Consider the following 16,082-nt stretch of genomic DNA (forward strand, 5'->3'; position numbering starts at 1 on the left):
TTTTTTTTTTTTTCACATGCCATACAGTCTTAAAAAAATAAAATAAAGGTTCCAAGGGAGTTTTTGGAATGATGCCAAACTAAGCTGATAATAAAATAATAATTTTGGGGTCCATAAAGAAACCTTCAGTGATTTTTAGTGTAAAGAACATTATGATAATTTAAAGAACCTTTTTTCACTATTTAAAGAAACTTTTATTTTTCATTGACCAGTGGAATCACAGATGAGACAGTTCTTAAGGGAACTATAGATGCCTGTGAAGTATCTTTAGATACAACACGTACAAAGGAATGAAAAAGGAAATTTAAGGTAGCTCATATCTACAAGTGCCACTGCGGCATTGAGTAAAAGTAGCTCTATGAGCGGGATGTGTCAGCTATAAAAGAGCTCTGATAATTTATAATTTGACATGCGAGTTGTCAAAGCAAATTCGAGCCGTCTAACATAGCATGTGTCTGCATTGCAGAAAACAAATGCTGTTAAATTATTAAATGTGTCAATGGATTCACATTGACAGGTTATGCATATACCATTCATGGACAAACCGCATCAGCAGAGAGGAACAGTGCTCACAAATAGACATGCAATGAAAAGATTAGCGGTTTAAAAAAAGTTATTTAATGCCCTAAAAGAAAATATTTAGAAATAACCACTGTGACATAGTCATAAAGGAATATTTCTACCTGCCTGTCAACGTATGTATTTGCATTCCTCTGTGCACCCTGTTCGCGCAGACATTATACGCCGTCAGCGTGTTCTATGGGGCCATTCTGTAAACGTTAAAATACTCACTGTTTAAAAGTATAGCTACAAGACATAAGCAATGTTCATCATACCATTATTTTAGTGTGAAATAACTTTCTAACTTCACAGCTCGGATAATACACTAGACACAATAATAAATTAAAGAGCAATTAAAATATGTGCTTGCAAAATAACAGACCATGCATTTCAAAATGCATTTCAGCAACTATACCCTGAAAAAACTGGTCCAAAATCTTTATTTAGTTTTATTTATTTATTTTTATTTTATTTTAAAGATAAAAAACAAAGCGAAGCAAACAAGAGTGCTAATGAAATTATTATAATGCTCTACATTTTTTCAGGTAGGTCATTTTTCAGGAACACTATCATGTAGTGTTCAGGTATAAAAACTACGAAAATAAATGTAAAAATAAATCTCTGCATATTCTTCACTATGAATTAAATAATTACATTAATACATTATCCTACCTTATCACATTAATCCTTATCCTATGCTTTATTTTCTCATTAATATGTTTCTATCATCACTCCAATGTGTCGATACATTTTAGTAGTGTGCAGATTTGCATACAACTATATAAATGAAATAGCAAAATCTCTATGGAGATTTCATACAATTCACATTTCACTTCATACAATATAAAGTACACAACATATAACACTAATATATATATATATATATATATATATATATCTCCTCATATCACCCAGTCTTATAATGCAGTCTATTGGAAGTCCTTTGAAGTCATATGATGGGTTTGTGTAAGGAACAGACTAAGCACTTTGCTTAAATCTTGACTTTCGCAGTAGCTCTCAAATCTCATTCACACTTGTATTCAGTTAACGTGAGCTGCTGTTGTAGGACTTAAGACAACTTGAAATATGGCCCAGGAGTCATATGCCATACATTTATGACTTTTCAGAATTAGTATCCTTTTTTTTTTTTTTTGTATAATAAAATGCCTTATAGAAAAAGAGACCTTTGGGCAAACTTCACATTGGCTATTGGCTATTCAATACGTCAGCACAAGAAAGAAAATTGCATTCATCAAACCATTTCATCCGTTTCAATTTATTCTGCCTGAGTGCACCAATCCAGTGCTTTTCAAAGCCCATCATGTGCACTAACAGTGGCCACGAGATTGTTTAGACAGCTGCTGTGCCATGTTTCCAAACAGGCATCATTTTTTAGGGCTTTGCTGTAATGTCCTAATAATTGCTTTGATAACTGCCGCTTTGAAACTGCCATTTTTATAGCTACGAAATAATTCATAGTCTTAATATCATTTTAATGCAACCATTGTAATCTGAGCCTCTTCACTGCTTACGTGCTAAATTTAAACTAATAAGGTGCTTTTAAAAGGAGTGGACGATTATGCCTGGGGTAAAATGATAGTTTAATTTAACCTAAAGATAATTTCATTCCAGCCAAATCCTTTAAAAGGCAGGCTAAAAACTGCCAGCGACTGTTAAAAAAGCCAGCATCTGATGTGAAATCAGTTGAACAAAATGTATAAGAATACATCGGATCTCCACTTGCAGATATTCATGTGAGGTTTCATTGCTCCATCACAGCCAAGTCAGATCTTAATTTACCAGAAGGGACTTTTATCCTCAAAGGATGAAGATCTGAAATATCCTTCCAGATCTCAGAAATGCTTCTGATATTAATGAGAAAACAGGGGTGTGGATGTTTCTTCAGTGTAAAACCTTTGCATTTTGTCGTGCCTGTGACCTGATTTTAATCTCGATCAATTTGTTCCACACATTTAGTCACGCATAAATACAGTCAAGGCTACATTAACCTTGACCTTCCTGTCTGGAGCGTTCAGAGCTTCGAGTCAGAAGTCAGCTTTCACGTTCCTCTTCAATTAACGCCAAAGGGAAGCAGCATTCATCTCACATCACTAGATCATAGCAGCACTCTTCTGGAGAAGGACCAGACAACCGCAGAGGATTACAAGTCAGACAGGCCATTTTTTTTGGCAGGGAGCATTTGAACGATGCAACCTCTCCATGGATATTTATTACGGGCCGTTATGTTGCATAAACAGGGGCTTCCAGATGGGTTTTAATAAATGTTTGAGTTGATGAAATATATATGCTTTGTTAAATATGAATCAACAAACGGTTGGAAGGTATTAGACACAATCAGTAAAGATCACCACATGCAGTTTTTCATTTACGCAAAGGAGTAGAAGAGCAAACCTGCTTTAAATAGTGACCCGCAGGAAGCCATATTAGCTATCAAAAACATTTGATCAGTGCATACAAATTAAATAATCTATGCTGCTACAGTGTGTGCATTTTAAAAGTTGTTCATTTTATGTCATTATTGTATATAGTATTAAGTTTTATAACCCGTTAGTATTGATTGGTGGGCTAATGCCCTCTTAGTTCCTGCATTTTCACATCTGCATAACAATGATGAAAAAGGATGCCACTGCTAAAAACCAGAATCAGTGTGCGTATCTGTTTTATAAGTTAAGGTTCATAATTTCATTAACTGAGAATGAGCACACTTTTACCTGTACTTCAAGGGCAGGGCTATACAGAAGCTGCAGCCCTGCTGTAAAAAAAAAAAAAAAAAGAAAACAAACAAAAAAAAGAGAAACAAACCACAAAAAATTACAGCAGGCAGATGGTTGGTCTCCCAGCTTGGCCAAAATGCTTAGGCTGGTCAGGTTTTTGGGGCTTGTCTGCTGGTCAGGCTGGGAGATCAGATGGCCGACCAGCCAAATCAGCGAAACCACCAGCTTGGTCAAGTTTCTTTTTTTCATGCAAATTGTATGGCAGTTGAAATCCGGGTATAAGCTTGTTTACTGGTTTAAAATGGTCTCCCAGCCTGACCAAGATGTTCTTCATCTGATCTAGCTAGTAGTCTGACCAGCTTAAAAAAAGGCCAAAAACATCTCTAAAACTGTCACGGGTTGTTGGGGCAAGAAGCTCAATTGAGCACGAAGGAGTCAGGTAGTCAAATGAACACAATCTTTTAATAACTCCACACAGAAAAAGCAAACACAATGCAAGACAGGACAAAGAAACAGGGGAAAGGCAGGGCTATAAGTACTGAACCAAACGAAAGGAACTAATGGGATAATTAACAAACACAGGTGGAAACTAATGAACTATAACGAGGACAGGAACAGGAATACCAAATAAGGGCAACTAAGGGAAACTAAACAGAACATAAACTTGACAAAAAACAACCTTAAAAAAGGAGACCAGTTAAGATCACTAAACCAGCACAGTCTTGTGTTCAGCAGAATAGTAAATAAAGTTGATACTACATACTAATTGTTAGCAAGTCACATTTGCATAATAGTGAATAAACAGATTTGTAAATTAATATTAATTTACTTACTTTGTATGACAAGCAACCCAGGCTCATTGGAAAAACTTGCCTGAGGTGACATTTCTGCAAAAAGGTATTGTGTTACTTCTTGTATGTTGTCCAGTGAGTGGCTCTAAAAGTGCATTCAGCTTTATCTGAAACAGATTAATGTGAATCTGACAATGTTTTATTACGTCGGCTGTTGTACGTTTCGTGGCAGTTCATAATAAAGTTGTGAGTGGCACTAAAAGTCTATTTTGTGTTTGAAAAGAGCATGCCGCCTACATTAAACCCTACCCTAAACCTAACCAATAGTCTTAACTTGAGTAAAAAAAAAAAAAACCTATGGTGATGCAGCTATACCATTTTAGCGTGCTTCTACAAGTCTTTGAAATAATTGAAAATAAAGGTGTGAACTAAGGATCAGAGTGGTGTTTATTCAGTAGGGCGTGCACCCATTTAAAACCCTGTAGTACTTTCAAAAACTTGTAGTAATTTTCACAACATGTCTTCCAGTCAACTGGATTTAATTTGGAAAAAAACGTTCAGGGGTGTATCAGCTGAATGTTCTTGAGCTTGAATTGAACCAATTTTTTATTAATAAAACAACCAAATAAATATAAATAATAAATCAACACACCTTTATACAAACCTAAAGCAACTTTAAGATAGGTACAAGTGGAAATACAGTGCCTTCCATAAGTACTGGAACAGTGAAGACACAATTGTTCTTTTTGCTGTGGAGTCAAGACATTTGCAAATATGATGAAAAGATGAATATGAAACAAAACTACAGAATGTCACATTTTATTATTAGCCGTTTCAACACATACATGTTTTACCAAATGAAAAGAACAGCACTTTTAGAGTTCATCCCAATCATTGATGTGAGCATAAGTATTGGGACAGTTGAACATAAGGCAGATATAGAAGGTTAAAAGCCATTATTTAGTTGCAGATCCCTTGCGCACTATCACAGCAGTGAGTCTGGCACCCATAGACATCACCAGACTCTTGGTCTCATCCTTTGAAATACTTTTCCCATCCTTTAATGCAGCCAATTCCAACTGTTGCTTGTTTTGGGGAGTTTCTGCCTTTACTCTCCTCTTCAGCTGGTGAAATTCATGTTCAATCGGATTTAAATCTGGAGATTGATTTGGGCAATCTAAGACTTTCCATTTCTTTGCCCTTATAAACTCCTTGACTGAACTGGCAGGTGTTTTGGGTCATTGTCCTGATGCAATATGAAGCACTTCCTAATGAATTTGGTGGCATTTTCTTGAATATTGGTAGGCAAGATGGTTTTGTACCCTTCCAAATTCATTCTGCTTCTGTCATCATACATTAAGTCATCAGTAAAGTTGGAAGGGCCTGTTCCAGAGACAGCCATGACACCACCTCCACCATGCTTTTACAGATGCTTTTTTTCTCCACATTTTTGCTTTCCCATCACTTAGATAAAGGTTCATCTTTGTCTCGTCGGTCCATAAACACAGTTCCAAAATTCTTCTGGCTTACTTTTGTGCTTTTTGCAAACTCTAATCTTGTCTTTCTATTTTTGGAGCTGGTCAGAGGTTTGCATCTTGCTGTGTAGCATCTGTAATTCTGTGTCAAAGTCTCCCGAGGACAGTAGATTGTCAGAGCATCACCCCAGCTTTCTGGAAGTTGTTGGTGATTTTACAGACATGTCTTTTAGGGTTCATTTTCACAGCTTTTATGATTTGTCTGTCATCAACTACTGTTGTTTTCTCAGCTGATCAGGTAGTTGTTGGTTGCTGATGGTTTCCAAACTCTTGATTTCTCCATGCTCTTTGTTTTTGCTAGAGCTCTAACTGACTTCCTCTTTCTTTTAGCATCCAAATTGCTTGCTTTTCTCTCAAAGTCAGCTCCCTCATCTTCATCCTGGTTTGTGTGTGTCATCATCGATTGCAGAATTCAGAAGTAATGGATATAACCGATACGACACATTCCCTGCTTTTAATATCTGAAGAATTAATGCAACAGGACACAGCTGATCACTTAGAAAGAGCTGTGAGGCAACTCTTCCAATACTTATGCTCACATCAGATAGAGGGAAGAAACTCTAAAAGTGCTGAACTTCTTAGCTGGTAAAACATCTATGTGTTGAATCACCCAATAATAAAATGTGACATTCTGTAGTTTTGTCTCATATTCATCTTTTAATCATATTTGTAAATGTCTTGAAACCACAGCCAACAGAGCAATTTTGTCTTTACTGTTCCAATACTTTCGGAGGGCAATGTATAACACACAATACCTTTTTTGTAATCCATATTAAAGGTCCCATGGCATGAAAATTTCACTTTATGAGGTTTTTTAACATTAGTATGAGTTCCCCTAGCCTGTCTATGGTCCCCCAGTGACTAGAAATGGCGACTGGTGTAAACCGAGCTCTGTGTATCCTGCTTCGCCTTTGAGAAAATAAAAGCTCAGATGGTCCAATCTGGAATCTTCCCTTTATGTCGTCATACGGGGAAAGGTTACCTCCCCTTTCTCTGCTTTGCCTGCCCATGAGAAAATGAGCTACTACCGTGGCGAGCGCAATATTTTTTTTTTCCTCGAGAGACATCATGGCTTGCAAACGAGCGAAGACAGTTGCTCAGTGTTTGGATGAACAAATGAACACCAAACTATTTTTTTAGTTCCTTCATCCGAGCCTATGGCTAGCATTATCTACATGATAATAACTGTAACAGCATAAATAAACAAACCAACTAAAGTACTGTATCCAGACACAATATTTTAAACTGACCATTCGGAGACGTCCTGCTGTAGCCGCTGAGTTGCAGCTTCTTCATCCGGTGCTTATCCATCCGGATCAGATTCTGGGTCAAACTGAAAAGCTTGAAGGACTGTGTGTCTACGAGCCATTGTGATACATCCACTGTCAACATTAGTGCATGGTAGCGCAAGCTGGTTAAGGCCACACACCCACCCTCCACCTTGCCCCGCCTCTCTCCTCCTCATTAGCATTTAAAGCTACAGACACAGAAATGGCACGTCCTAAGGAAAGCTCATTATGGGACTGGCTCGTAGTGGCTGAAATTCTGCACCAAGGCTGAATTTCAGTAAACAGACTACAGATACAGTACTAGGGACCACTTAGGCCTATATAAAAGCATCCAAAAGCAGCATGTCATGGGACCTTTAAGAAAGCCTACTAGAACTAGAACTTTCAAGACCCAACTCGTATTCTTGTGAAGCACAATGACTCTGAATCAAAGGCAAACTGAAATTTAATATGTCATTCATTCTGAATCAAAAATGGTGGCACACTATATTACATCAAACATCCTTGGATATCATGATGTCCTCCATGTGGTGTGAAAGAACCAGTATTTGTCTGGGCTGTGTATGCATGAGTTGATCAATTATTTAAATTTCAGTCTAAAATATTGTACTGCTTCAGAAGACCCATTTGTGCTGCTACATTTGCAAAAATAGCAATTCATCCAAAAATGAAGAAATACTTAAAAAAAAAAAAAACCTTTCAGAAAATTATGATTTTCATCTCGCATAACACTAAAACCCATCAATTAAATAAATGTGAATTCTACTTCACTTTAGGCCCATAGTATTGCAGCCATCTTGTTAACTTTGACATCCCAGCACTCCTTGCTGCCTTTGCTCTGAAAACATTGATTTCAAAAACATATGCAAGTATGAGTTTCAAATAAAAAAACGTGAGGAGCAAATATCAGTCTGAAATGGTAAATAACGTTAGCAAAACAGCCATTATAAATGCTCCTCGAGCCGCTTTGTTTACCGGGGCTTCTGCTGCATTAGTAAACTTAATTAGCATCACATGGATAAGCTAGATGAAACTGACGAAGCGGATCATAAATAACGATTAACACAAAATTGAAAACTATTGTAATATAGTGAATGGGTGGGTTTGTCTTTCTTACCTGTTGCTTTAGTTTCTGTGGCACGAGTGTCAGTTAGATCTGTCAGCCGTCTTCCTGGTTTAAAAGACAAAAATCACCGGACTTGTTTGTCTGTGTCCGACTGAGAAAGAAAACCACAAAAAAAGATTTTTTTTCCCACTGACAAACTGTGATATAGAACACTGCATATCTAACACTTGCCGTTGACAACTTTGATGTAATGGTGTGTCAGTTCCTCTTTGCATTAGCGTTGCTGAGCTGGTTAAAATAAGATACGAAAATAAATCATAAACGTTCAAAAGTGCTTTAAATAGGAATAAAGCAGATTGAAATTCTTACCTTTTTCTTTTCGTGACTCTTTGAGTTTTTAGTGAAGCTCATCTGTGATTGGACGGGCTGAAGTCACGCGACTGATTAGAAAACGGCGCGGTTTTTGAATCTTTTTAGGAAACACACTAAAAATATATATTTTGCCATAGCCTATGTAAAAGTTATTACATTAAAAAAAGGCTTAATGTAGGCGTAATATGAAAGATTTATGTACACTGAAAAAATAATAATATATTTTTTTAAGATAAGTGTTTGCAAACAATATATTTTAGCTAGGCTGCATTTAAATAAATAAAAAAAAACATGCTGAAAGTTAGTCAACTAAATTTGTTCATTTAAATGTAGCTAAAATAAATTGATTGCAACCACTTTCCTTAAAAACATGTAGTAAATTCAATGAATTTTTTTTCCAGTGAAATATAGTAAATATTAGTAAATATATAAATATATTTACTATTGTTTATGTATTTATTTGATTAGCTTTTAATTAGTTATAATAACCTACAGCCCTATACTCTATAAACATATTTTCTCCAAAAACATTATTTAAAAGAAAAGAAAAAGTAATGGATGGAACATTCTGTGAAATTATGGCCCTGGTGGCTTTCAAGTGTGAGGATGGGACATCTTCTGCATCCGCCACAAACAGATTCTGTGTCTTAGCTAAAGAGCTTGCGTAGAGGAATTTTTTTTAGAGATGTTCAGCTAAATATATCCTGAACATTTGTCTCATAATGTATTTGTTGTCCATCCACAATCACTCAAATCTAAATGTGTAATTATTAGGTCTAAAGACAAACTGTATGTACGGTGGCCGAGAAGTGCAAAACAAATCACAATTCTGAAAACAAAAATTACAAACGCAAATGCAAATCTAAAAAACAAAACAATTCAGAAAACAAAATGACAAATTCGAAAACAAAATAACAAGTCAGAAAACACAACGACAAATCAGACAAACCGGAAGAGGTAGCGGTAAGAGGTACAGTTTGAGATTTGAAAAGGGAGGGAAAAAAAGTTCGGCAAAAGGCGGGCTCGAACCATAGACTGTCTGACAACACACGCTCAACCATCTGCGCCACTAGAACTGATGAATTTTGTCCGTTTTTAAAGTGTTAACCAGCACAATCACACGTTGGAGAGCGGAATTACTGTCAACAAGGCGGGCTAGTTGCACTGAGTGTGAATAGACACTATTCACACTATTCAATATTTTTTGTTCCGTAGTAAGGGCAATTCATACAATACATTTAAACTGAGCTACTTTAAAACCATCTCCGAACTTTCTACCACTACTCTGCTGTTCTTCCTGTATACCTTGATTGACAGATGTCTCGTCCAGTCAGCGGTGAGTAATCTATTCTCACACCAATGGCGCTGTCTCAAACTATATCTACCTCTTCCGGTTTGTCTGAATTGTGTTTTCTGAATTTAGTTTTTTAGATTTGCATTTGCGTTCGTAATTTGTTATTTTGTTTTCAGAATTGTGATTTGTTTTGCACTTCTCGGCCACCATATGTCAGTCATTCCACTTCCAAACAATATTGAAAAAGACTAAAAACTAATTCCTGGGGAACTATTTCTGCAGCTTTATACAGATATCAATGCCAACTGTTGTTTTTCAGCTTTATTTCTCCATAAAATTTATATTGATATGTTATAATAATGCAGTGATATAATATTAATGCAGAGTGAGTGAACTTCAGTTTTTGGCCTTGCAATATAGACAGTGTTTATTTGACTGTACACTTTGATGCATAATAATATAATTTATTTGCTTTAGTTATTGTTTTATTACTTTCTGAAAGCAATGTATGTCCAAGTAATGAAGTGAATTCCAAGCATGAAGTAGTAAACTTAATCACTCAAAAATGTAACTTAAAACATACTACAACTTCAGGTTATTTAATAATGTACTTTGAAAGTATACTTTCAATGCATTGTTACAATGATCATTTTCAGCACACAGTTAAAATATATATTTAAGTAAAGTGCAAATAAATATACTTATAAAAAATAAACAGAACTTTCAATTCAAGTATATTTTTGTAATATATATTTTTAGAAAATATACTAAATTATAATTATTTTAAAGTGTGTTAAAAGTTGTATTGTGAAAATAGGCAAAAGCAAGATGCTAATATACTTTTTATATACAGTGGGGCAAAAAAAGTATTTAGTCAGCCACCAATTGTGCAAGTTCTCCCACTTAAAAAGATGAGAGAGGCTTGTAATTGTCATCATAGGTATACCTCAACTATGAGAGACAAAATGAGAAAAAAAAAAAATCCAGAAAAATCACATTGTAGGATTTTTAAAGAATTTATTTGCAAATTATGGTGGAAAATAAGTATTTAGTCAATAACAAAATTTCATCTCAATACTTTGTTATATACACTTTGTTGGCAATGACAGAGGTCAAACATTTTCTGTAAGTCTTCACAAGGTTTTCACACACTGTTGCTGGTATTTTGGCCCATTGAGCCCCAGATCGAGGGAGATTATCAGTGGTCTTGTATGTCTTCCATTTTCTAATAATTGCTCCCACAGTTGATTTCTTCACACCAAGCTGCTTACCTATTGCAGATTCAGTCTTCCCAGCCTGGTGCAGGTCTACAATTTTGTTTCTGGTGTCCTTTGACAGCTCTTTGGTCTTGGCCATGGTGGAGTTTGGAGTTGGACTGTTTGAGGTTGTGGACAGGTGTCTTTTATACTGATAACGAGTTCAAACAGATGCCATTAATACAGGTAACGAGTGGAGGACAGATGAGCCTCTTAAAGAAGAAGTTACAGGTCTGTGAGAGCCAGAAATCTTGCTTGTTTGTAGGTGACCAAATACTTATTTTACCGAGGAATTTACCAATTAATTCTTTAAAAATCCAACAATGTGATTTTCTGGATTTTTTTTTCTCATTTTGTCTCTCATAGTTGAGGTATACCTATGATGAAAATTACAGGCCTCTCTCATCTTTTTAAGTGGGAGAACTTGCACAATTGGTGGCTGACTAAATACTTTTTTGCCCCACTGTATTTAAAGATAGTAATTTTTTGTTAGTATATTTGCAATGTACTATTAAAACAGGGAATATATTACAAATACAATAAAGTGTCATTTTTTTTTTTCTCTAGGGGTTATCTGAAGCAAACACCAAAATCCATTAGTTTACAAATGATGCACTACTTTTTTGAGGTCATAACATAGTATTGTTCAAAAATAAGCTTTTATTGATCAATAATCAACCCTGTAATCATAATTTGTGTGAAAAGCAATAATATGTTGGTTTTTAACTACCACTAGTGTTCATTTCAGCTGGAAACGGCAGTGGATTTGTATATAGAAGCAAAAATGTAGGTAAAGACATGCTTTTCCATTAATCCTTGAAGTTGGTTACAAGACAGAACAAAGAAAATACCAACATAGGCTCACTGAAAAAAATAAAATAAAAAAAAGTCTCAATTTACAATTGTAGACTAGACATTTTGTTTCCAAACTGTTGCGATATGTACAACAACCAGCGTATTTAAACATTGCCAGATTTACATTAATCTGAACACACTTCATTACACTGAAAATGTCGTAAAATGTGAAAAAAATAAAAATACGTAACATCATTTTATAAAATTTTATCAAAGGCAAAAATTTTTATTTTGTTTTTTAGAATGAAAATAACGATCTTGTTCCAAATGGCACCCTCAGTCCTAGCGGCCCTCTTCTGTGTCCCCGCTTTGGTGACATAATGCTGTAGAGTCCGCAGCAGTGCGGCTTGGCAAACGCAGGTTAAATTACAAATGCCACACCTTACAGTCTTGTGGCATTTGGGACAAGAACAACGTGGAGATAGATTCAGGAAGACGCTAACTCTATGATTTCTTGTTTGGTCTTGAATAGTTGAGTAGCTAGGAAGATATAAGTCCTCCATTGTGTGAAGTAAATTAGGGCGATGGGATTTTGGGGGCAACCTAGATATCATTTTTTTCAGCTGATGACCTTTTGAAGTGGGAATGTGATGTTTCATTACATTAGGATGTGGCATTTCATTGACAGGAGTGTCCAACATTTCACTGGGAAGTAGTTAATAGAGAAGAGAGCAAGAGAGTTAGAAGAGAGATAGATAGCAAGGGGCCATGCAGCTTAACAATTTCTCTTCCCCAAAAATATTATGACTTTAAACATCCATCCGTATGGCTTTCTTATGTTCTTCTAATTAGAAAGATAAGGATTAAATGAAATGGAGCTTTTATATAGATGGCTCCGAATGATATTTCTGATGCTCTGTTGTACATTTAAAGGAATACTTCACACAAAAATCACAATTCTGTCATCATTTAGTAGCTTACTGTCATCTGACTTTTTTTCTTCATTGAACACAAACTGATTGTTCAAGCTGCACTCCTCCATGAAATAAAGGTAATAAACAAATATCATTTGTCACATTCAGACTCGTCAGAGCAGGTTATTTTGCAGCAATATTTGGCGACAATATAAACGATACTTGTCTATTTGTGTTCCATGAAAGATAAAATGTCTTTCAACATCAGGGTGAGTAAATGATGACAGAATTTCCATTTTGGGGTGAACTATTCCTGTAATTCTGTAATAGCCTTATTCATATTCTCTTTCTCTCTGCCTCTCTCTCTCTCCCACTTAGGTCTGATTCGATTACAGGAGCTCATCAAGGCTCCATCTCGTTACAACATCCGATTAAAAATCCGGCAGCTACCATCAGAAACAAAAGATGCCAAGCCCCTTCTTAAAGAAATGAAACGAGGGAAAGAGTTTCATGTGATCTTTGACTGTGGTCATGAAATGGCAGCTGGCATCCTTAAACAGGTGAGTCACTTTTATTATCTGATTTCACACGGAAGGTTACAAAGACTGATGTGGAAAATGTATTTAAAATGAACTGATACAATTCAATTTAAATTTATTTATATTATATTTAAATGATAAGAGTAAAGAATCCTTTTCATTACATTATGTAACTTGAACAAAAGTGAAGGATAGGGTTTTCTAAATAATATAGCAGCGAGTCACAGGTGTACAGACAATTATTGCACATAAAGAATTATGGATATGCATTTAAGAAAGACATAGACATGGGATTTTTTGAGTTTATTGTTATTATTTTATTGTAATAAGTACCATCAAATGTTATGCCATTCTGCTGAGGAAATAGCTATGCATACATGCATACTGTACATATAAAAACATAGTTCACCACATGCACAATTTAGTTTTCACCCCCCCCCCCCAATCATCCTTCCCCCTTTCTGTTATATGAAGATTGCATTCGGTTGCAGCTGTCTCGAAACAGTTTTACCATGTCTTCATTATTTATTTTTGCTGATTCCCAAACCTTTTATGTATATATTTTATTGTTTTACCATTATCCTAGACCCAGACTTTCAGTCTTATTATTAACTTTGAAAGTATGAAAATCCATCATACATTATTAAAGTTAGAAAAAAAGTTATCAAAAGGTTAGTGTATTTGCTTACCAAGAATATGAGATTGTCAGTGAAGAGCATGCTTGATATGAAATATGATGAACGTGATGTGTGAAGTAAACAAAGAAAAAATCCAACATAGCCATTTCCACCACATGATGCTACTAAACATAATTTGAGATGCTGATATAATTGTGAGTAGTAGCAATGGTAATTTTTAACTGCGAGAGGAAAGTTCATTGAGACAAACTTTAAATATTGGTTTGACAAAACAGTGTCTGAAATTGTACGGTATCTACACAGTTTGAAGGGTAGCAGGCAGGCAGACAAACAAACAAACAAACGTAAAAGAATACAAAGGTTGGTCACTACTTTAGTGTGGAACTGAAGTTCTAATGTTATGTATAATTATTCATTTTAAGTACTGAGTGATCATAGATTTTAGAAAACATAGCAAGAGAACAACTGATCCTCAGTCTCAAGCAGGGCAGTGGTTTGGTGAAACTTTATGTGTTTATTCTGAGTGGGGACTGAAGAACTCCCTAAATTAAGCCTTTTCAAGCAGAGCTGCAGGCACAATAACCTAAAAGCTTATTGAGAGTTCACATCAAAAACTAGAAACACTTTTTCAACAATATTCAGGGTTCCAACTAGTGTTAAGCAGATCAACACAACTTGTTTATCTCAAGACATTTACAAGTGCAGTTTATCCTGAGACCCAGCTATAAACTTTTTTTTTTTTTTTTTTCTGTTAAAGAAAATACATTTTCATCAAATTTCTCTGAGAACATACAGTACATGTCACAAAGTACTGTAAAGAGCACATTCAGGGCTTTTGAGACATACCAAATGTTTGAAGGTTTGACCATGAAAACTCCCTCTTCATGGTCTTTAAAAATGACTGACATTAGCTATGTATCCATCATCCGTTTTTATGCACATTTTGAAGTATCTCAGCAGAAACAAGTAATGGAAACACCAAATAATAATAATAATAAAAAAAAAAAATCCTTATTTTGCAAATTCTCGCTTGAGGTGGTTTTTGACTTGTGCGAAAAAGAGTTAATTCAAATAATGGGAGATGGAAACACATTTACAGAATAAATTCCTCCATATGCATCAAAAACTCATGTGGCTTTGCACGATGGGACAGGATCGGACTGATCTCATTGCACAGCATGTTGTTATAGTCATTCTGAAATCCCTGAGTAAAGTCTGTCATCAAAAAAATTCTGTATAATTGCCTCCCATAACTGTTACATGACTGCGTTCCCAAACAGCATGGAAACGCTTCATTCGCAAATGTTTTATGCAATATTCCAATTTTGTGCCTAAGTTAAATTCGCAACTTTGGATGGAAACAGAGTGAATGACTTAATGACTTATATATATATATATATATATATATATATATATATATATATATATATATATATATATATATATATATATATATATGATTTAGATGATATTGGAGTATATCATTTTAAACATTGTCACCAACCAATTGCTACTCAAGTTATCTCAACTCAATCCAGAATGTGAAGTATGTGAAGAACCGAATTAGCCAGATACGAATTATAAAAATGAGAAGCTCTGAATTTTTTTTTATTTTTAATTTTTTTTACATTTACACAAAATGTGAAGAATGAAGCCCTGGTCTTTCTGATCCCAAAATGTGGCTTGTCTATGTGATTACAAGCTCAGATTTTTATGTCAAGAAGGAGAAAAGTGCATGCATTGTTGTTGACCTGTTAATTTATTGTCTCTTTTGATCTTGTGTGTGAGATTGATTTGTACACAATCAGTGAAGTGTACAGGTTTCATTGATTACCTATCAGCCAGTCAAGCTTACATGCTCCGTTAATCAGTATGTTTGCATGTAATTAGTCAATAGGGTAATGTTCATGATGTGAAGTGCCCTACAAGAACACTGCTCTTAACCACTGTTGTTCCTTATATCTACAGTATATTGTATGCTATATTTTACTTTGAAAATTATTTTTGAAGCTGGAAGTAAAACAAAGATGATTAGAATGCTTTACAAGAAAGTACTATTTCAGTCTTCCTGCTTAAATTCACATTTAAGTCAGTGTTACTTGCCATTTCTTTAATTATTTGTGAAATGTGCTAGCCGTTTCTCAGTGAAAAATGTTTAAAAATAAATCCTTCATTTTTTTTTTTTTTTTTATCAGTGTAGCATATAATGCAATCTAATATTATTGGGAAAGACTGATTAAATAAAATTTGACAAACAATGGATAAGGGTATGCACTGCTAGAGTTCTGTGAATAGTC

At 35.0% G+C, this 16,082-nt stretch overlaps 1 protein-coding gene across 3 annotated transcripts in view; it reads left to right on the forward strand.

Annotated features, from left to right (window-relative positions):
* grik2 (glutamate receptor, ionotropic, kainate 2) overlaps positions 1-16,082 on the forward strand; it is a 228,797-nt gene that overhangs the window by 55,326 nt on the left and 157,389 nt on the right. For all 3 annotated transcript variants that reach the window (XM_058746765.1, XM_058746766.1, XM_058746764.1), the window contains one exon: positions 12,987-13,168. In XM_058746765.1, the coding sequence (XP_058602748.1) occupies positions 12,987-13,168 (182 nt within the window). The remainder of the gene's footprint in view (positions 1-12,986; positions 13,169-16,082) is intronic.

This window comes from Onychostoma macrolepis, chromosome 16 (genome assembly GCF_012432095.1).
Source record: "Onychostoma macrolepis isolate SWU-2019 chromosome 16, ASM1243209v1, whole genome shotgun sequence".
In the NCBI taxonomy this organism is placed as follows: domain Eukaryota; kingdom Metazoa; phylum Chordata; class Actinopteri; order Cypriniformes; family Cyprinidae; genus Onychostoma; species Onychostoma macrolepis.